This window comes from Marmota flaviventris, chromosome 10 (genome assembly GCF_047511675.1).
Source record: "Marmota flaviventris isolate mMarFla1 chromosome 10, mMarFla1.hap1, whole genome shotgun sequence".
NCBI lineage: Eukaryota > Metazoa > Chordata > Mammalia > Rodentia > Sciuridae > Marmota > Marmota flaviventris.
Window position 1 is genome coordinate 40426181 of NC_092507.1, and position 23871 is coordinate 40450051.

Here is a 23871-nt window from a genome sequence, read left to right on the forward strand (position 1 = left end):
AATGAGACAGAACGCCAAATCCTAGAAGCCTACAGGACGCCGAATGTGCAAAATCATAAGAGACCCACACCTAGACACATTATAATGAAGATGCCCAACATACAGAACAAGGAGAGAATTTTAAAAGCTACAAGAGAAAGGAAGCAGATCACATTTAGGGGTAAGCCAATCAGGATAACAGCTGATCTTTCAACACAGACTCTGAAAGCTAGAAGATCCTGGAATAACATATTTCAAACACTGAAAGAAAATGGGTTCCAACCAAGAATTGTGTTTCCAGCGAAATTAAGCTTCAGGATGGAAGATGAAATTAAAACCTTCCACGATAAACAAAAGTTAAAAGAATTTGCAGCTAGAAAACCATCTCTTCAAAACATCCTTGGCAAAACATTACAGGAAGAGGAAATGGAAAATAACAATGAAAACCAACAGTGGGAGGTAGGACACTAAAGGGGGGAAAATAATCAAAGTGGAAAACAAACCATGTTTAGTAACATAAATAAACAAATATGGCTGGAAGAACAACCCATATCTCAATAATAACCCTAAATGTTAATGGCTTAAACTCACCAATTAAGAGACACAGGCTAGTAGAATGGATCACAAAACAAGACCCAACAATATGCTGCCTACAGGAGACGCATTTGATAGGAAAAGACATACATAGGCTGAAGGTGAAAGGTTGGGAAAAATCATATCACTCATATGGACTTCGGAAACAAGCAGGAGTATCCATACTCATATCAAATAAAATAGATTTTAAGCCAAAGTTAATCAAAAGGGATAAAGAGGGACACTACATACTGCTCAAGGGAACCATACACCAACAAGACATAACAATCATAAATATATATGCCCCAAACAATGGTGCAGCTATGTTCATCAAACAAACTCTTCTCAAGTTCAAGAGTCTAATAGACCACCATACAATAATCATGGGAGACTTCAACACACCTCTCTCACCACTGGACAGATCTTCCAAACAAAAGTTGAATAAGGAAACTATAGAACTCAATAACACAATTAATAACCTAGATTTAATTGACATATATAGAATATACCACCCAACATCAAACAGTTACACTTTTTTCTCAGCAGCACATGGATCCTTCTCAAAAATAGATCATATATTATGTCACAGGGAAACTCTTAGACAATACAAAGGAGTAGAGATAATACCATGCATCCTATCTGATCATAATGGAATGGAACTGAAAATCAACGATAAAAGAAGGAAGGAAAAAGAATATATCACTTGGAGAATGAACAATAGGTTACTGAATGATCAATGGGTTATAGAAGACATCAAGGAGGAAATTAAAAAATTCTTAGAGATTAATGAAAACACAGACACAACATATCGGAATCTATGGGACACATTGAAAGCAGTTCTAAGAGGAAAATTCATTGCTTGGAGTTCATTCCTTAAAAAAAGAAAAAACCAACAAATAAATGATCTCATACTTCATCTCAAAATCCTAGAAAAAGAAGAGCAAAACAACAGCAAAAGAAGTAGAAGGCAAGAAATAATTAAAATCAGAGCTGAAATCAATGAAATCGAAACAAAAGAAACAATTGAAAAAATTGACAAAACTAAAAGTTGGTTCTTTGAAAAAATAAACAAAATCGACAGACCCTTAGCCATGCTAGCGAAGAGAAGAAGAGAGAGAACTCAAATCACTAACATACGGGATGAAAGAGGCAATATCACAACAGACACTTCAGAAATACAGAAGATAATCAAAAATTATTTTGAATCCTTATACTCCAATAAATTAGAAGATAGTGAAGGCATAGATAAATTTCTTAAGTCATATGATCTGCCCAGATTGAGTCAGGAGGATATAGACAACCTAAACAGACCAATATCAATTGAGGAAATAGAAGAAACCATCAAAAGACTACCAACTAAGAAAAGCCCAGGACCGGATGGGTATACAGCAGAGTTTTACAAAACCTTTAAAGAGGAACTAATACCAATACTTTTCAAGCTACTTCGGGAAATAGAAAAAGAGGGAGAACTTCCAAATTCATTCTACGAGGCCAACATCACCCTGATACCTAAACCAGACAAAGACACTTCAAAGAAAGAAAACTACAGACCAATATCTCTAATGAACCTAGATGCAAAAATCCTCAATAAAATTCTGGCCACTCGGATACAAAGGCACATCAAAAAAATTGTGCACCATGATCAAGTAGGATTCATCCCTGGGATGCAAGGCTGGTTCAATATAAGGAAATCAATAAATGTTATTCACCACATCAATAGACTTAAAAATAAGAACCATATGATCATCTCGATAGATGCGGAAAAAGCATTCGACAAAGTACAGCATCCCTTTATGTTCAAAACTCTAGAAAAACTAGGGATAACAGGAACATACCTCAATATTGTAAAAGCAATCTATGCTAAGCCTCAGGCTAGCATCATTCTGAATGGAGAAAAATTGAAGGCATTCCCTCTAAAATCTGGAACAAGACAGGGATGCCCTCTCTCACCACTTCTGTTCAACATAGTTCTCGAAACACTGGCCAGAGCAATTAGACAGACGAAAGAAATTAAAGGCATCAAAATAGGAAAAGAAGAACTTAAATTATCACTATTTGCAGATGACATGATTCTATACCTAGCAGACCCAAAAGGGTCTACAAAGAAACTATTAGAGCTAATAAATGAATTCAGCAAAGTGGCAGGATATAAAATCAACACGCATAAATCAAAGGCATTCCTGTATATCAGCGACAAATCCTCTGAAATGGAAATGAGGACAACCACTCCATTCACAATATCTTCAAAAAAAATAAAATACTTGGGAATCAACCTAACAAAAGAGGTGAAAGACTTATACAATGAAAACTACAGAACCCTAAAGGGAGAAATAGAAGAAGATCTTAGAAGATGGAAAAATATACCCTGTTCATGGATAGGCAGAACTAACATCATCAAAACGGCGATATTACCAAAAGTTCTCTATAGGTTTAATGCAATGCCAATCAAAATCCCAACGGCATTTCTTGTAGAAATAGAGAAAGCAATCATGAAATTCATATGGAAAAATAAAAGACCCAGAATAGCAAAAACAATGCTAAGCAGGAAGTGTGAATCAGGCGGTATAGCGATACCAGACTTCAAACTATATTACAGAGCAATAGTAACAAAAACAGCATGGTACTGGTACCAAAACAGGCGGGTGGACCAATGGTACAGAATAGAGGACACAGAAACCAATCCACAAAACTACAACTATCTTATATTTGATAAAGGGTCTAAAAGCATGCATTGGAGGAAGGATAGCATCTTCAACAAATGGTGCTGGGAAAACTGGAAATCCATATGCAACAAAATGAAACTGAATCCCTTTCTCTCGCCATGCACAAAAGTGAATTCAAAATGGATCAAGGAGCTTGATATCAAATCAGAGACGCGCCGTCTGATAGAAGAAAAAGTTGGCTACGATCTACAGTCGGTGGGGTCGGGCTCCAAATTCCTCAATAGGACACCCATAGCACAAAAGTTAATAACTAGAATCAACAAATGGGACTTACTCAAACTAAAAAGTTTTTTCTCAGCAAAAGATACAATAAGAGAGGTAAATAGAGAGCCTACATCCTGGGAACAAATCTTTACTCCTCACACTTCAGATAGAGCCCTAATATCCAGAGTATACAAAGAGCTCAAAAAATTAGACAATAAGAGAACAAACAACCCAATCAACAAATGGGCCAAGGACCTGAACAGACACTTCTCAGAGGAGGACATACAGTCAATCAACAAGTACATGAAAAAATGCTCACCATCTCTAGCAGTCAGAGAAATGCAAATCAAAACCACCCTAAGATACCATCTCACTCCAGTTAGATTGGCAGCCATTATGAAGTCAAACAACAACAAGTGCTGGCGAGGATGTGGGGAAAAGGGTACACTAGTACATTGCTGGTGGGACTGCAAATTGGTGCAGCCAATTTGGAAAGCAGTATGGAGATTTCTTGGAAAGCTGGGAATGGAGCCACCATTTGACCCAGCTATTCCCCTTCTCGGTCTATTCCCTAAAGACCTAAAAAGAGCATGCTACAGGGACACTGCTACATCGATGTTCATAGCAGCACAATTCACAATAGCTAGACTGTGGAACCAACCTAGATGCCCTTCAATGGATGAATGGATAAAAAAAATGTGGCATTTATACACAATGGAGTATTACTCTGCATTAAAAAATGACAAAATCATAGAATTTACAGGGAAATGGATGGCATTAGAGCAGATTATGCTAAGTGAAGCTAGCCAATCCCTAAAAAACAAATGTCAAATGTCTTCTTTGATATAAGGAGAGTAGCTAAGAACAGAGTAGGGTCGAAGAGCATGAGAAGAAGATTAACATTAAACAGGGATGAGAGGTGGGAGGGAAAGGGAGAGAGAAGGGAAAATGCATGGAAATGGAAGGAGACCCTCAGAGGTATACAAAAGTACATACAAGAGGAAGTGAGGGGAAGGGGAAAAATAATACAAGGGGGACAAACGAATGTCAGTAAAGGGGGCAGAGAGAGAAGAGGGGAGGGGAGGGGAGGGGAGGGGAGGGGGGATAGTAGAGGATAGGAAAGACAGCAGAATACAACAGACACTAGTATGGCAATATGTAAATCAATGGATGTGTAACTGACGTGATTCTGCAATCTGTATATGGGGTAAAAATGGGAGCTCATAACCCACTTGAATCAAATTGTGAAATATGATATATCAAGAACTATGTAATGTTTTGAACAGCCAACAATAAAAAATTAAAAAAAAAAAAAATAAAATAAAAAAAAATAAATAAAAAGCAAAAAAGGGATGGAGATGTGGCTCAGCAATAAAATGCGGTAACTGAGCACTATAGCTTTCTCCAAGCCTGCTCCTGGCTCCTTCAGGTCACTAGCCCCTTCCCTATACTGATTATAGTTCTGATTCCAACACAACAGATTGATTTTTTTTTTACTTTATATAAATAGATTAATATAGAACATAAAAAAAAAAAAAAAAAAAAGAAATGTACCAGTGAAAACAAAGATTCCAGTTCCTTATGGAGCTTAAATTCTAGTAGTAGGAGGGAATAGAAAACAACGTACATGGTATGCTAGAAAGTATGTCATGATGAAAGTAGAAAACAGTAGAGAATGGTAATGTGCAAGTACTGAGAAGGACAGTATACTTGTAAATGTTAGAAAAGGCGGCCAAAGGAAGCTTCAACGAAAAGGTAGTATCTGAATCAAGATTTATTAAAGTTAATAGAGATCATCATGTGGTCAGATGTTTAGATGTGGAAAACATTAAAAATGAAGTTGCTATAAACAAAGACAGGGAAGGCACCAAGAGAAGCATGTTTGTGAAAGATTAGGTATTTGATGTTAGACATATTGTATTAGATGTACTTATCAGATATTCAAGTTGAAATGTCAAATAGGTAGTTGGATAAAGGAGCCTGGAGTTCTGGAAAGAGATGTGGCTAGAGAAACAAATCAGCATATAAATAGTATTTGAAGCTATGAAACTCTCCCAGGGGAGTATAGACAAAAGAAAAAGAAAAGACGTCAGGGACTAAGACCTGGGACAACACAACATTAAAATGATGGGAAAACAGGAAGTCTCAGCAAAGGAAACTGAAGAAGAATGACCAGAACACACACCTCAGTGGCCTGCCCAGGGGATCCAGGCCTCGGTGGCTGGGTTTCCCCTAGGTGATCTGAGGATACTACTGCACAGGGGTCCAGGAGCTCTCCCAGAAGAGAGAAGGTGTGTGGTAGTTGACTTTTCGTCACTGTGACCACAAATGCCTTAGAAGGACAACTTAGAGGAGGAGAGGATTTTTGGTTTATGGCTTCTGAGGATTCTGTCCACGATCAGCCAGATCCATTTTTTTGGAGCCCAGGAGAGACAAACCGCTGTGACTCAGCACTAAACGATCCCACTGAAACAACTGGTCGGCCCTTCTGAACCTGCGGTGGTTAATACCAACCGAGCCTTCATAGGTAGTGGCCACAGGATTGAGACGGGGCTTGGGAGAGCCGGTCAGGACCCACCCGTTGCATCGGTCACCCGGCAAAGGGAACGAACTGTCGCCATTTGCATGGGATACCACCATGGCAGAGAACTGACGTCACCAGAATGCGGCGGAGGAGATAACTTCATTGAAACCGGCAGCGACAGATGTGTAACCCCCTAGCCCTTCCTCTCCACACAGCAGGGAAATCTTAAGGGCCCCTCCCAGCTCTCCAGTGAGCGCGATAGTCAGAATGAGGGAATCAGGAGTAGCGCGGAACACCCGGCTACCGCTCCCACCAGTGCTGACAACTGAGGTCTCTTGCACCAGCTACCGGGGGCGTGGCTACTGGAGGGCAAGCAAAATTCGCTGAGGGCTCTCAGCCCCAAGCTCCACAAACTTAGGGTCTGAGGGAATGGCAAATGGGGAGAGTGTGCCCAGTCATTCAAGAAAATAGGGCTCCTGGGAGCAGCAGACCTGGCATGTAACCAGTATTGTGGTGAGCGTCACCGGTGAGCGGGGCCTGACTTGAGGAAAAGTGGGGAAGTGACTAGACACAAGAGAAGGCCCTAGGCACTCAGGATTGGAGACCCGCCCAGTCTGGGAGGAGGAGCTACTGCACAGTGATTGGTTCCCGCGTATTGAGAGGAGAAGCTTGGCCCAGTGGGCACAACTCCACCTACTGGAAGAGAAGTTAATCAAACTCTAAGATTGCATTTATTAAATTTTTTTTATTTGTTTTTTTTTTCATTTTAATTTTTAAAATTTTTAAAAAATATTTTTTATTATTTTTTTAATTTTAATTTTTATTTTTTTTGATTATTTAAAAAAAATTTTTTTCTTTTCTATTTTTTTTCTTTTGTCTTTTCATTTCTTTTCAATTTCCTTATTCCCCCTTCCTTGAATTCTACCTGCTTACTCTCATTCTCTTTAGTGACTTCTTCTCTTCCCTTCTAATACCTTTTCTCCCAAGCATCAAATAAATTTATAGGAGTAAACAGTAACTCAGCAGTCAAACAGAACAAGAAGTAACATGAGCAGCATGAAAAAGCAAGGAAGAAAAGGAGTACAAACAATGCAGGACAGCCTAAATATTCAGGAGGACCTAGAGGCATCAGAAAAATGGCCAAATAAAGAACTCAAGGAATACCTTAGACAGATGGAATGGAATCTTAAAGAGGATATGAGACAGCAAATTCAAACAGTGAAAGAACACATTGAAAATGAATTACATAAACAGATAAAAGAAGCAAATAAGCATCTTTATCAGGAGATAGAGATTATAAAAAAATCAAACAATAATTCTAGAAATGAAGGAAACTATAAACCAAATTAAAAACTCAAATGAGAGTATCACTAACAGAGTGGAGCAAGTAGAAGCCAGAACGTCAGATAATGAAGACAAAATATATCATCTTGAAAAGAGTCTAGCCAACTCAGAAAGGCTGGTAAAAAATCACGAGAAAAACATCCAAGAGATATGGGATAACATAAAAAAACCAAACTTAAGAGTCATCGGGATAGAGGAAGGTATAGAGGTTAAAACCAAGGGAATGTGCAACCTGCTGAATGAAATAATTATAGAAAACTTTCCAGAAATAAAAAAGGAAACGGATATACAAATTGTCGATGCATACAGGACACCGAGCATACAAAATCACAGTAGACCAACACCAAGACACATTGTTATGAAGATATTCAATATACAGAACAAAGAGAAAATATTAAAAGCTACAAGAGAAGGGAGGCAGATTACATTCAGGGGTAAACCAATAAGGTTAACAACGGATTTTTCATCACACATGCTGAAAGCGAGAAGATCCTGGAACAACGTATTTCAAACACTGAAAGACAATGGATGCCAACCAAGAATTTTGTATCCAGCAAAATTAAGCTTCAGGTACAACAACAAAATAAAAATCTTTCATGATAAACAAAAGTTAAAAGAATTTGCAGCCAGAAAACCAGCACTGCAAAGCATCTTGAGCAAAACACTACACGAGGAAGAAATGAAAAACAATAACCAAAACCAACAGTGGGAAGTACCTCAGTAAAGACAGAGGGTGGGGGGAAAGCAAATCATGGAGAAACAAACTAAATTAAAAAAAAAAAAGATAAATAATCAAACATGGCTGGAAGTACAAACCATATATCAATAGTAACTCTAAACGTTAATGGCTTAAACTCTCCAATAAAGCGACATAGGCTGGTAACATGGATTAAAAAAACAAATCCAACAATATGTTGCCTCCAGGAGACACATCTGATTGGAAAAGACATACACAGGCTGAAGGTGAAAGGTTGGGAAAAAATATACCATGCACACGGTCCTCGTAAGCAAGCAGGGGTGGCCATCCTCATATCGAATAAAATCGACTTCAAGACTAAGTTAATCAAAAGGGATAAGGAAGGACATTATATACTGTTAAAAGGAACCATTCACCAACAAGACATAACAATCATCAATATTTATGCACCAAATAAGGGTGCTGCGACGTTCATAAAACAAAACTCTCCTCAAGTTCAAGAATCAAACAGACCACAACACAATAATTATGGGTGACTTCAACACACCTCTCTCACCATTGGACAGATCCTCCAAACAAAAGTTGAATAAAAAAACTACAGAACTCAATATCACAATCAATAACTTAGACTTAACTGACATATTTAGAATATATCAACCATCATCAAGTGGATATACTTTTTTCTCAGTAGCACATGGATCCTTCTCAAAAATAGACCATATATTATGCCATAGGGCAACCCTCAGTAAATATAAAGGGATGGAAATAATACCATGCATTTTATCTGATCATAATGGAATGAAACTGGAAATCAATGATAAAAGAAGGAAGGAAAAATCCTACATCACATGGAAAATGAACAATATGTTACTGAATGATCAATGGGTTACAGAAGACATAAAGGAGGAAATCAAAAAATTCTTAGAGATAAATGAAAATACAGACACAACATATCGGAATCTATGGGACACAATGAAAGCAGTTTTAAGAGGGAAATTCATTGCCTGGAGGTCATTCTTCAAAAAAAGAAAAAAACAACAAATAAATGAGCTCACACTTCATCTCAAAGCCCTAGAAAAGTAAGAGCAAAACAACAGCAAATGTAGCAGAAGGCAAGAAATAATTAAAATCAGAGCGGAAATCAATGAAATTGAAACAAAAGAAACTATTGAAAAAATTGACAAAACTAAAAAGTTGGTTCTTCGAAAAAATAAATAAGATCGACAGACCCTTAGCCATGCTAACGAAGAGAAGAAGAGAGAACTCAAATTACTAACATACGGGATGAAAAAGGCAATATCACAACAGATGCTACAGAAAGAAGACAGTGAAGACATCGATAAATTTCTTAAGTCATATGATTTGCCCAGACTGAGTCAGGAGGATACACACAATTTGAACAGACCAATATCAATGGATAAAATAGAAGAAGCAATCAAAAGACTACCAACCAAGAAAAGCCCAGGACCGGATGGGTATACAGCGGAGTTTTACAAAACCTTTAAAGAAGAATTAATACCAATACTTTTCAAGTTATTTCAGGAAACAAAAAAAGAGGGAGCTCTTCCAAATTCATTCTATGAGGCCAACAATCACCCTGATTCTGAAACCAGACAAAGACACCTCAAAGAAAGAAAACTACAGACCAATATCTCTAATGAACCTAGATGCAAAAATCCTCAATAAAATTCTGGCGAATCGGATACAAAAACACATCAAAAAAATTGTGCACCATGATCAAGTAGGATTCATCCCTGGGATGCAAGGATGGTTCAATATACGGAAATCAATAAATGTTATTCACCACATCAATAGACTCAAAGATAAGAACCATATGATCATCTCGATAGACGCAGAAAAAGCATTCGACAAAGTGCAGCATCCCTTTATGTTCAAAACATTAGAAAAACTAGGGATAACAGGAACTTACCTCGACATTGTAAAAGCTATCTATGCTAAGCCTCAGGCTAGTATCATTCTGAATGGAGAAAAATGGAAGGCATTCCCTCTAAAATCTGGAACAAGACAGGGATGCCCTCTATCACCACTTCTATTCAATATAGTTCTCGAAACACTGGCCAGAGCAATTAGACAGACGAACGAAATTAAAGGCATAAAAATAGGAAAAGAAGAACTTAAATTATCAATATTTACGAGTGACATGATTCTATACCTAGAAGACCCAAAAGGGTCTACAAAGAAACTACTAGAACTAATAAATGAATTCAGCAAAGTGGCAGGATATAAAATGAACACACATAAATCAAAGGGATTTCTGTATATCAGCGACAAAACTTCTGAAACGGAAATGAGGAAAAACACCCCATTCATAATATCCTCAAAAAAAATAAAATACTTGGGGATCAACCTAACAAAAGAGGTGAAAGATTTATACAATGAAAACTACAGAACCCTAAAGAGAAAAATAGAAGAAGATCTTAGAAGATGGAAAAATATACCCTGTTCATGGATAGGCAGAACTAACATCATCGAAATGGCGATATTACCAAAAGTTCTCTATAGGTTTAATGCAATGCCAATCAAAATTCCAATGGCATTTCTTGTAGAAATAGATAAAGCAATCATGAAATTCATATGGAAAAATAAAAGACCCGGAATAGCAAAAGCAACTCTAAGCAGGAAGTGTGAATCAGGTGGCATAGTGATACCAGATTTCAAACTATACTACAGAGCAATAGTAACAAAAACAGCATGGTACTGGTACCAAAACAGGCGGGTGGACCAATGGCACAGAATAGAGGACACAGAGACTAATCCACAAAGTTACAACTATCTTATATTTGATAAAGGGGCTAAAAGCATGCAATGGAGGAAGGATAGCATCTTCAACAAATGGTGCTGGGAAAACTGGAAATCCATATGCAACAAAATGAAACTGAATCCCCTTCTCTCACCATGCACAAAAGAAGTTAACTCAAAATGGATCAAGGAGCTTGATATCAAATCAGAGACTCTGCGTCTGATAGAAGAAAAAGTTGGCTCCGATCTACATATTGTGGGGTCAGGCTCCAAATTCCTTAATAGGACACCCATAGCACAAGAGTTAATAACAAGAATCAACAAATGGGACTTACTTAAACTAAAAAGTTTTTTCTCAGCAAGAGAAACAATAAGAGAGGTAAATAGGGAGCCTACATCCTGGGAACAAATCTTTACTCCTCACACTTCAGATAGAGCCCTAATATCCAGAGTATACAAAGAACTCAAAAAATTAAGCAATAAGATAACAAATAACCCAATCAACAAATGGGCCAAGGACCTGAACAGACACTTCTCAGACGAGGACATACAATCAATCAACAAGTACATGAAAAAATGCTCACCATCTCTAGCAGTCAGAGAAATGCAAACAAAACCACCCTAAGATACCATCTCACTCCAGTAAGATTGGCAGCCATTATGAAGTCAAACAACAACAAGTGCTGGTGAGGATGTGGGGAAAAGGGTACTCTTGTACATTGCTGGTGGGACTGCAAACTGGTGCGGCCAATTTGGAAAGCAGTATGGAGATTCCTGGGAAAGCTGGGAATGGAACCACCATTTGACCCAGCTATTGCCCTTCTCGGGCTATTCCCTGAAGACCTTAAAAGAGCGTACTACAGGGATACTGCCACATCGATGTTCATAGCAGCACAATTCACAATAGCTAGACTGTGGAACCAACCCAGATGCCCTTCAGTAGATGAATGGATAAAAAAAATGTGGCATTTATATACAATGGAGTATTACTCTGCACTAAAAAATGACAAAATCATGGAATTTGCAGGGAAATGGATGGCATTAGAGCAGATTATGCTAAGTGAAGCTGGCCAATCCCTAAAAAACAAATGCCAAATGTCTTCTTTGATATAATGAGAGCAATTAAGAACAGAGCAGGGAGGAAGAGCAGGAGGAAAAGATTAACATTAAACAGAGACATGAGGTGGGAGGGAAAGGGAGAGAAAAGGGAAATTGCATGGAAATGGAAGGAGACCCTCATTGTTATACAAAATTACATATAATTACAGTAGATGGGGTAGAGAGAGAAGATGGGAGGGGAGGGGAGGGGGAATAGTAGAGGATAGGAAAGGTAGCAGAATACAACAGTTACTAATATGGCATTATGTAAAAATGTGGATGTGTAACCGATGTGTTTCTGCAATCTGTATTTGGGGTAAAAATGGGAGTTCATAACCCACTTGAATCTAATGTATGAAATATGATATGTCAAGAGCTTTGTAATGTTTTGAACAACCAATTTAAAAAAAAAAAAAAGAATGACCAAACAGACAGGTAGAGGCAGGTGGAAAACCAGAGACCTCATTTGAATATGGATTCATCAACTACTACTACTACTACTACTACTTCTTTAACCTTGTGAAAATTACTTTATCTCTCCACACCTTGATTTTCCTTGTATGCTGTTTACAATAAACATAATACCCATTATCTCATCTTAGAATTAAGTATAGGAAAATGGTTAGCACATGGAGTGTTGGAACTCTTTAAGTGCTCAATAAATGGTAGTTATTATTATGATTAAAAACAATAAACCCTCCTAGGCTATAGTCATTTACTCTATCACTTTACCTAACTATTTCTCTATCAACTAGCTCTTTGTCAAAATGTCTATTTTCTTATTTTCAAACATGCCCTGTATTTCCTGTCTCCCAGCCTGGTTCAGATTACTCTCTTAGTGTCACATAATATCTCTTTTCATATCTACTTGCTAAAATTCTAGCCCATTCTTTCGAAGCATACCACAAAAGCCATCTTTGGCTTTGAAATCACTCAAAATTTACCCTTAATGTGACCTCCTTTCTTTTACATCTTTAAAGGTTTAATCAACTCTCATGGCACTTACCACTTCCTTAGTGTGGGCAATCAAGAGTTAATTATATTCTCCTTTTATTCTCTTAAGTTATCTTCTCAAATTACCTAATATCCCTAGCAATATATTAATTCATCAATTTAATAATAAGGATCTAAAAAAGATGCACATGTGTTTTTAAAAAGGTATGATTTAACCACTATTACTACAAGTCTTTTGGAATTTTCATTTGCTCTTGTTCTACATTGTTTAAATCAATACCTGACATTACATTAAATCCTGTTTACTACACATCTGCCTTTTATATTCCTCACTCTCGCTACTCCTATTGAGAGTTAATTTTCAACCTTGAAACAAATAACACACTGTGCTAAATCTCATTATAATCTGTTCAATATAAGAAATCCAAGTTCTTAAGGCATTTCTACTAATCTATCTATGCTCATAATTCTTAATTTGTTGCACTCAGCAACACAGAAAAGCAAAGCATCCTACTTTCAGCATGACATAGAAGTATTAACATGTTTGTGTTTATTTTCCTTTAATTTCCTGCTCTGCTACACATTAGCTGGCTTTTTTATCTGTTTTATTATTAAATAAACAGTGGGGAAGAAGCAGAGTTACTTAGTTAAAAAAAGCTTTAAACTCCATCAGTCCTAGATTTGAATCTAGTAAACTGCTGGTCTACCTGGATCAAATCTGTTGAACTATATAATCTCAATCAAGTTACTTAATATTTCTGGTCCTCAGTTTCTAGATGTTTGAAGTGGAATTATTACTTAAGAGGTCATTAAAAAAATGAAAAATTAGATAATACAAATAAAGTATGAAGATTGTATGCTAAAATAACATTTAGCTTTTCTCTGTATTATTAACAGAATCTTTTCACATTTGTAAAACAATTTTCATTATCTGTTTGAAGTCACTATCTTTTCACTTAGCCCAACATCTATAAGAGTCAATGCTGACTTAAGTAACACTATCTTTATAAAGCAAAAAATTATTATTGGTTTTACAAATATTGGTTATAGTATATATTCTAGAAAGATCTTTAACCTTAGAAATAACAGAGATAATGAACAATACAAGGAGAAAGTGATAAACAAATGACTGACACTATTATTATTGGTAGGTTATAATTAGATAGAACTGTGCAATAATTTTAAATCCATAATTAACTGGACCAAAAATATACAGACAAAAATATTAAAGGGTAATTAATGTTTCATAGTCTGTAAATTTGATTAATTATTTCTTTACCTGAATCACTTGCTGCAATAACAATTGTCCCACCAGGAGCAAAAGGATCATTGTGCTTCAATGTTTCTACCTAAACAAATTACACAAATCCATGACTAAGAGATACAACATTTCATAGCTGAAACTTAACTTTAACTCTCAAGAAAATATTCTTTACAAATTCTAAATTAATTCAAGAACACAAATATTAGGAACAAATGTTTTCCCCTACTGATCTTCAGTCTTATTAAGTGGAAATGATACATATTATTTTTAAATTAATTCTTGAACTGTGCAACATCCATTCCAAAGAGTACATGAAATGTACATATGGTTTAATAAGTAAGTATTAGATGAACATCCATGTAATAATTTCCCAAGAAGTTGCCAACACCTCAGAAGATGTCACGTGCCCCTCCCTAATTACAACCCCATTCCTCCGCTGCTGAGGTGATTATTACCATGATTTTGGTGGTACTCATTTCTTCATAGCATTGCTACTTGTACAGTTGCAAGCTATTTTAACTATTTGTTCTGAAATAATTTAAACAGACAGAAGAGTTGTAAAGATAACAGTTACCAAACACCCTTCACCTAGCATCCTCTAATGTTACTATTTCATATAATCATAGAACATCTGTTAAAACTGGGGAATTAATATTGGTACAAAACTATAAAGCATGGATTTTATTTGGATTTTACCAGTTTTTCCATTAATGTTCTTTTTCTACTTCAGGATATCATGGTCTATTCAGGATGCACACAATTTTCATAGATTTCCTGGAACTTCATATCATAAAATCCTTTGTTTTTATTTCCTAACTGTTACCTAAAAATAATTCTAGCATTCTGAGCCTCAGAGGAAACAAACAGCTTTCGTTAAAAAGAAAACTGCTGCTTTTGATAATAAACTATGTGAAAGTTTGGAATCAAGTTGCACAATTAGTGGATATAAGAGGTGAGGATTTTACCTGTCAATCAACTGCCCCTATCTCAGTCCAGTTTATTTGTACAACATGAAACTACTGTCTCAAAAACTAAGTCTCCAAATAAAAAGAAAGATACAAACAAGCAAAAAACTCTCAGTCCATCCACAACTATTGAAATTGTGTGACAGATACATGGAGGAGGTTTGTTACTTCGTTTTGAGTACTTTCAAATATCTATAATATAAAGGTCATCAGATAATAAAGCACTCACCTCTATGACCTTAGGCACGTTAAGTTAGTATTTTTTTTTAGTCCCATATTTTATTTTTGAAATGGAGATACCAACACCTACCTTTTTATGTGAAGATCACAAATAATAAATGAGAAACACATAGAAACACTTGGGTCATAGTATATGCTTATTAAAATAGTGGTTGTTATTGCAGATATGTATATACTCAAGAAAGCTTGACATTTAGTGGGAATTTATATTTCTATACAAGATTAATATTCCAGATGTCTCCATTGTTCCTTTTACAGTAATTTTCAATAATATACCAAATATTTCTGGCAAGATTTACTTAAGACTGGTTTTTGGATTTCTAGTTATTTATTTTTAATATCCTGAATGGGATAAAATTTGACTCCTTCTCAAGGATGAACTTAATTTTTGAACACTGTAAGTCAGTATACTCAATTGTTAGTGGTTGATCAAACTATGAATAACAAACCTGAACCAAAAACTAAATGGATTGAGATGAGACAGAATTCTTATTTTCTCCTCAAAACTGGGAATTAAATCCAGGGGACTCTACCTCTGATCTACTCAGATCTTTTGATTTTTCTATTTTTGAATTGCTAAGTTGACTGGCCTCAAACAAATAGTCCTCCTACCTTAGATATCCAAGTAGCTGGAATTATAGGCATGCACCAAGGTTCTGGATGAGATAGAAATTCTTATATTACCCATTAGTAATAATCTAAGGGATGATTCTTTCATCACTATACATTTCAAGAAATTCACTTAGGACAATAGTTATCCACTCAAATTAACAGTTTTAAATCCTCCCACTTACTGATGTATTATTGCTCTGGCTGGATGCACTAAAAGGGTCGTTACTTAAAGTGGCAAAAGGATCAGTAGAAGACTGCTTGAAGAAAGAGTCAGATGCAAATGGATCTGAACCTTTGAAAGGATCACCACCAAATGGATCTAAGAAAATAAAGCACAAATAAAATAAATTAAAAACATCATTACAGTAAACTTCCTATAACCTGAAGACAGGCATCACAACTGCCTTAATTAAAGGACATTTTGAAGTCTTGCAGAATCTAAAATAGGTGATAAGATATAGAGCTTTTCACCTACTAAACTACTTTTAAAGTTAGCACATAATTTTAAGAGATCTAATATTAAGTGCCCTTATTCTATGCTACCATAACTAAAGGAAACAGCAACAAAAACTTAAATATATCCCTTTCTGAGTTTAAAGCTAACAGCCAATACTTTGGAACAGGTTCAGGAAACAAAACTAAACTGTAAACAAGATTGCTTTATTCTAATGAAAAATCCCAGAAAAAGAATACCTTAAAAAGTCCAATACTAAAAGGCAGCAGAATACAACAGACACTAGTATGGCAATATGTAAATCAATGGATGTGTAATTGATGTGATTCTGCAATCTGTATACGGGGTAAAAATGGGAGTTCATAACCCACTTGAATCAAAGTGTGAAATATGATATATCAAGAACTATGTAATGTTTTGAACAACCAACAATAAAAATTTAAAAAAAAAAGTCCAATACTGAGTAATTCTTCAAGATGTTTCCTTTTTCCCCATTCGAATGAATAGGCTATAATCTTAGGAAAATAAAATTATATTCTAACCCTGTAGTATGTAGATTCATTATGCTCATCTAATCTTTAGCTAGAGAGATTAGAGCCAATAGTATTTAAAGCAATATTAAAGATTATTAAAAAGTAAAACTGGGACTGGAGGTATAGTTCTCCTAGCATATGTGAGGTTATGGGTTCGATCTCCAGCACCACAAATACACACACACACACACACACACACACACAGTACAGCTAACAGTTTATTAAGCAAATTCACAAGAACCTATGACTCTCTTACTGAAAACGCCAGGCATATGCAGCATCTTATTTTAGACTATGGCTTTAAAGCAGCTTCAACTCAATAAATAAGAAGCTTATTTCCTATAACTCTCCAACATTGTTAACTCTCCTAAATACAAAATAAGCCTACAATAAGCAGAATTGAATTAAAGCTAAGATGTAATGCAATAATGTACTGACCAATTTTCCCAAAAGGATCATCCTTGAAAGGATCACCTGGATAAAATAAGGAGAAATCAAAATAACAAAATTTATTCTTGTGGCACCATTACTTAAAGGATAACTTTTTTAAAAAGGGTAACTCTTAAAAAAACTTTCATGTTAAACAAAAGTCAAATTTTTTAAAGCTAAGTTAGTTTCAATAACTCTACCTCCAAGCAAATAAAATTATGAATGTCATTCACCTTAGGAAATATTTAAAATAATAAAGAATTTTTAAAAATAAAAGATAAAGGCTGAACTGAAATACACCTCAAAAGAGACAAATTTGAAACAGAACCTACTATACTTACCTTGATCACAAGCAGAAGTTACAAATGAAGGGGAAGATGGGCACAACAGCATTAATTTTACTAAAAAATATCTACAGAAATGAAGACACTGAGCTTCACTGAAGCAAAGGAGAGAGAGAGAGAGAGAGAGAGAGAGAGAGAGAGAGAGAGAGAGAGAAGAGTCCAGAGGCAAAACCCTTATTTTTATGGCCATTTGATTTCTGACAAGAGTACCAACAATACACAGTGCAGAAACAACAGTCTTTGCAACAAAGTTTGGGGACAACACAACCCCTACACCTCATATCATATAAAAAAAATCTAAATCTAACAGAACTATAAAACTCTTGGAAGAAGAAAAAAATAAATTGAACTTTACCCAATTTAGGAATCTTTGTGCTTAATAGCACATGAAGAACATAACAGACAACATAGAATGCCAAGAAAATATTGCAAATCATATATTTCATAAGAGAATTATTATTTAGAATATGTATAGCTCTCATAAATCAATAACAAAAAGGCAAACCAAATATAAAATGGGCAAAAAGATTTGATGGTCAACATTTGCGAACAAATTTTTGTTTGAATATATATGTTTTCATTTCTGAGTGTATTATAGGTTCATACAATAATTTTTGTTTAATTAGTAATTCTGCTTAATTGGTGAAGGAACTGTCAGACTGTTTTCCAAAGAGACTGCACAGTTTTACAGTCCCACCAGTAGTGTATGTGGGTTGCAATTTCTCCATATCCTTGTCAACACCTGTTATTATCTATACTTTTGATTATATGCATTCTAGTAGGTATAAAGCAATATCTTATTGGGGGTTGACTAGTATTAGGTATTTTTCTATGTGTTTATTGGTTATTTGTATATCTACTTTAGTGAAATGTTTATTTAAATCATTTTGTCCATTTTGCAATAGAGCTGGGCGTTGGGAGATAGAAAGTGACTGCTATTAGGTATGGGCGTTGGGAGATAGGAAGTGACTGTTATTAGGTATGAAGTTTACAGAGTGATAAAAACTTTTCCAAAATTAGATTGTGGGGATGATTATAAAACCATAAACATACTAAAACTATTAAATTATGTATTAAGTTTTTATTATTTCACTTTATATTTTGCAATGCTGGGGATCAAACCCAGGACCTAGATCATACTAGGCAAGCATTCTTGCCACTAAACCACACTCCCAACCCCTGTACATTTTAAATGCACAACTTTTAAATCTTTTGACACTTTATATATATTTATACATATATACATACATACACACACACACACACACACACATATATACATATATACACATATCAATAAAGCTGTTTTTAAAAAAAGAGTTCTAGCCGGGCATGGTGGTGCAACCCTGTAATCCCAGTGGAAGCTGGGGCAGGAGGATCACAAGTTCAAAGGCAGCCTCAGCAAATTAGCAATAACTAATAACTCAGTGAGATCCTGTCCCTAAATAAAATACAAAAAAAAAAAAAAGGGGCTGGAGATGTGGCTCAGTGGTTAAGCACTCCTGTTCACTCCCAATATACACCCTCCAACCCCTCAAAAAAGAATTCTAGTATCTGGGCTCATCTCTGATATAACTTTAAGTAATTTATTCTGCCTTTGTGCCTTAAGTTTCACATCTTTAAAACTAATAATCAAACTAATCAGTTTCACAAGTTAATTTTGGAAATAAAATACAATGTCAAAGAGCTTTGACCCAAGTGATATTTAAAGTACTTTACACTGATATCAACTAATTCTTGGCTAACTTCAGAATGTCTTACCCTTGAGCCCGGTATGGTGGCGTATGCCTGTAATACCAGTGACTCCGGTGGCTGAGGCAGAAGGATTTTGAGTTCAAAGTCAGTCTCAGCCTTACTGAGGCCCTAAGCAACTTGGCGAGATCCTGTCTCTAAACCAAATATTAGAAAAAGGGCTGGGGATGTGGCTCAGTGGTCAAATGCCACCGGGTTCAATCCAGGTACCAAAAAAAAAAAGTGTCCAACCTCCACAATCTCCACTACTTGCCTATACCATTTTTCCTTTGGTTCTTATTCTGAAAAAGAAACATACTCTCTCTTTTTTTTTTAGTTGTTGATAGACTTTTATTTTATTTCTTTGTATGTGGTGCTGAGAATCAAACCCAGCGCCCCACACATGCCAGGCAAGAAACCCCAACCCCAAGAAACATACTCTTAATTAGGGACCCCTAAGACATAATCAAAGATTTAGTCCTGGATTTAGATGCCTGTGGCAGATAAATATTAGCAAACTTAAGACTGTAAGTGTTTCTGTTTTCACTTTCTTATAATGAGTATGCTCTCAATGAAGTCCTAATTCTTACATAGTTTACATATTAAAAAGTCTTTTTGGGTAAACTTAAACTTATAATATTAAAAAATGATGCTTGGGGGGCTGGGGACATGGCTCAGTGGTAGAGCACTTGCCTGGCATGTATGAGGCACAGGTTCGATTCTCAGCACCACATATAAATAAATAAGATCCATTGACAAGTAAAAACTATTTAAAAAAAAATGATACTTGGAGCTGGGGTTGTGGCTCAGTGATAGAGCGCTTGCCTCCTATGTGTGAGGTACTGGGCTCAATCCTCAGCACCACATAAAAATAAATAAATAAAATAAAGGTTTTGTGTCCAACTACAACAACAACAACAAAATGATACTTACTGCCAACAAAAGGATCAGATTGGAAAAAATCCAAGTTTGTATCTGCAACTGGACCTGTCAGTGAACTTGATTCTGATTTAAATGGATCTTCCTAAAAATAATTTTAAATTAAAAAAAAATTTTTAGGAACCAAGGTTTTAAAATAGAACATTTTAAAATAAAATAATGCATGTTTAAATCATACCCATGCTTTACAAAAACAAATATTATATTTTCAGTCATAAAGAACATTTAACACATTAGTGATAAGAGTACTTAAATATAAAATTATTTACCTCTTTTGCATGTCTGTCATTGTCAAATTCAGGACAAACTTTTTCATTAACAGATGCAGGTACCACTTCATTTTCATCAATCACATCAGGTGATATTTCAGGACTACTTCTTGTCTACAAGATAAACAAACAAACAAATATACACATACATATGCATACATACTTTTTATATATTAATATACTTTAACATATTTATTTATATGATTTAGTAAATACATAAAATTTCATATACACTCACACACTTTTTTTTTTTTTTTTTTGAAGTGGCACTAGGGATCAAATTCAGGTCCTTGCCCTCACTATGTTAGTGCTCTACCATTGAACCCTTCACCCTACTTATAAAATATTACTGCTACAGACTACATTGTCCTTTTCTACCTGGCAGAGAAAACTAACAAAGGAAACTCAAACTTTATTAAAAAACAACAACAAAAAGACAAACACAATATACTCACTGAATGATTTCTTCTCCTATAATCTAAGAAAAATGGTGTCACCAAGCATCAAAGTCACTTAAGCCAGAAGTGTTCAGGTCATCTTTAGCCACTTCCTATTTTGGTTATCCTTCAGCTAAAATAAGAGTCCAAGTCTTGTTCTTTCTACCTCTTTTTCTCAAATTCTTCTTTCTCCTTTTCTTCATCCAGACAGTCACTATCACTCATTATATAATCATCATCTATGATTCAGACTGTAGGAGTAGCCTTCCACCTGCCTTCCTGCCTCCAATATTGTACTCTTTCAATCTACCCTCCTTTATAGTAGCCAAAGTAAGAGTTCTAAATGCGAATCTTTTTTTTTTTTTTTTATTTTTTATTGTTGGCTGTTCAAAACATTACATAGTTCTTGATATATCATATTTCACAATTTGATTCAAGTGGGTTATGAGCTCCCATTTTTACCCCATATACAGATTGCAGAACTAAATGCGAATCTTATAATGGTCTTTCTGGTTAAAAGTTCTTCAACAACTCTCCACTGTTTTCTTGATTTAGATCATTAGTAAAAAGTCTTACTAATACCAACAGTTTGATGTGTTTAAAGGATAATCCAGTAATCTGACTTTCGTGCTGAAAAGAATATTGAATCATGTATCTATGACTTCATTGTCTAAATATAATGAAGTCTCTAAGTTTTACATCTTTTTTTTTAGAGAGAGAGAGAGAGAGAGAATTTTTTTAATTTTTTTTTTTTTTTTTTAGTTTTCGGTGGACACAACATCTTTATTTGTATGTGGTGCTGAGGATCGAACCCAGCGCACCCGCACATGCCAGGCTAGCGGGCTACTGCTTGAGCCACATTCCCAGCCCTAAGTTTTACATCTTTAATATCTCTTAAATTTGTCATCTTCTCACCATTCCTTCTGTAACTGCTTAAATTTAGGCTAAAACAACTCTCACAGGTTCTCAATAGCTCCTTTGTGTGTTCAGCCCCACTCTCCACTTCTCCCATTTCTAAAAGGTAAATTTATTCTCATTTTAAATTCTTCAATGGTTACTCATGGCAGTAAGATAAATTCCACAATGCTTCAAGATGAAGCTAATTTTCTTATCCTCTGGCCAGGTATGATCTATAAGTCATTTTTTTCCAGTTTGGTCCACACATCAAAATCATGCATAGAATTTGTTTTGAAAATACACGTACCTGGTTCCATTTCAGAAACTACTTCAGCAAGTTTGGGCTAGAACATATTACATGTGTGTTTTGAGAAAGTATTTAAGAAAATGCAGATGCCCACTAGGAGAGAGACTTACCTCTTGCTAATATCTTCCTCACCATCACAAGATGTCCTCAAAACCTCTCATGATTCTAAACAGATGTTTTCTTCTACTTGTATCCATGCTCTACTGATTCTCTGACAGGAATGTACCAGCTTCTTCTTTGCTCAACCCTTATTCACTTGCCAAAGCATTCCCTACAAAACCTTTTTTGAGTACCTTTCAGCTGTCCTATCTGAAAAGACTATGCTTCTTTTATCACTCTTTTAACACAGTGTCATGCTATTACACTATATGCTGCTTAAAGGAAAAAGTTAAAGATACTTTATCTCTATAGCCCTAACATATAGTTGGCACAATCTAAATAACTAGTAAAAATCAATGTCCTCAATATTATAATATTATATAATAAAGAATTACTTTCAGCTTTGAATGAGAGTAACTAAAAAACTTCTGGTATTAGTTTTTTTTCTTTCTCTTTCAGTACTGGGGCAAATACAGGAACTCTCACATGCTAGGCAAGCTCTTTATCACACAGCTATCCTCTCAGCTACTTAAAAAAAAAAAATTTAAAAAGTTAATATCTAAGTCAGGTTGAGGTGCAACAGCATCTGCTTACTGTAAGATAAATTCTCAACAACTCAAAAAGCTGAAATAGGAGGACTACCTGAGAACATGAGTTTTAGACTACCCTGAGCAACATAGTGAGACTCCATCACACAGAAACACAACACACACAAATTTCCTTTAGAAGTATTGTTTTTTAAAAAATGTTCTACAAGGCCATTAAAATTACATTTCAGGAGCTGGGCAAGTGGTGCATGCCTGTAATCTCAGGAGGCTGAGGCATGAAGATTAGAAGTTTGAGGTCAGCCTCAACAACTTAATGAGACCCTGTCCCAAAATAAAAAATAAAAAGGTCTAGGGATGTAGCTCAAGTGGTAAAGTGCTCCTTGGTTTAATCCCCAGTACTTCCTTTAAAATAAATAAGTAAATAAACAAATAAATAATTTAAAAAATAAATTAAATTACATTTTAATACTAGTTAAAGCTGTGAGTCTTATTGTATCAAAACTCACTCTCTGCTTCTAAAAACGAAATCTCAATAGTCCTCAGGGCATACTAACATATTTATATTAGGTATGATGCCAACAAAAGTTTGATTTGCATCCATCTTTTTTTCTGAAGTTAATTATGAAGGTATTAAGACTCACTGGAGACTCCTGATGTATGGGCTCGGACTCCAGGTTGTTCTGGCCTTCAACCTGTTCATTAAGGTTGGCTGTCTCACTGCTGCTTGTACTGAGGCTGCAATAATCTGTAGCACCATTTACAAGAATGCTGTGTGGACTACTGCACCAATTTGACTGATTATTATGATTTTCCAGCTCTTTCATTTCCATGAGTCTCATTTGCATCTGTCAACACAAAGTAAAATTACAAAACAACTTATTAGTAGAAAGACATGCAACATAAAAATAATTATATCCTTAGATTTGGTCAAAAACAAATTTGCTCTT

The 23871-nt window shown here is 35.4% G+C and overlaps 1 protein-coding gene across 3 annotated transcripts in view; it reads right to left on the reverse strand.

Moving 5' to 3' along the window:
• Nucleotides 1-23871, reverse strand: part of Eps15 (epidermal growth factor receptor pathway substrate 15) — a 141618-nt gene that overhangs the window by 22603 nt on the left and 95144 nt on the right. For all 3 annotated transcript variants that reach the window (XM_071617816.1, XM_027944955.2, XM_071617817.1), the window contains exons 16-21: nt 23566-23769; nt 20637-20750; nt 20362-20452; nt 17363-17398; nt 16120-16256; nt 14136-14205 (exon numbers count right to left, since the gene is read on the reverse strand). In XM_071617816.1, coding sequence (XP_071473917.1) covers nt 14136-14205; nt 16120-16256; nt 17363-17398; nt 20362-20452; nt 20637-20750; nt 23566-23769 — 652 coding nt within the window. The remainder of the gene's footprint in view (nt 1-14135; nt 14206-16119; nt 16257-17362; nt 17399-20361; nt 20453-20636; nt 20751-23565; nt 23770-23871) is intronic.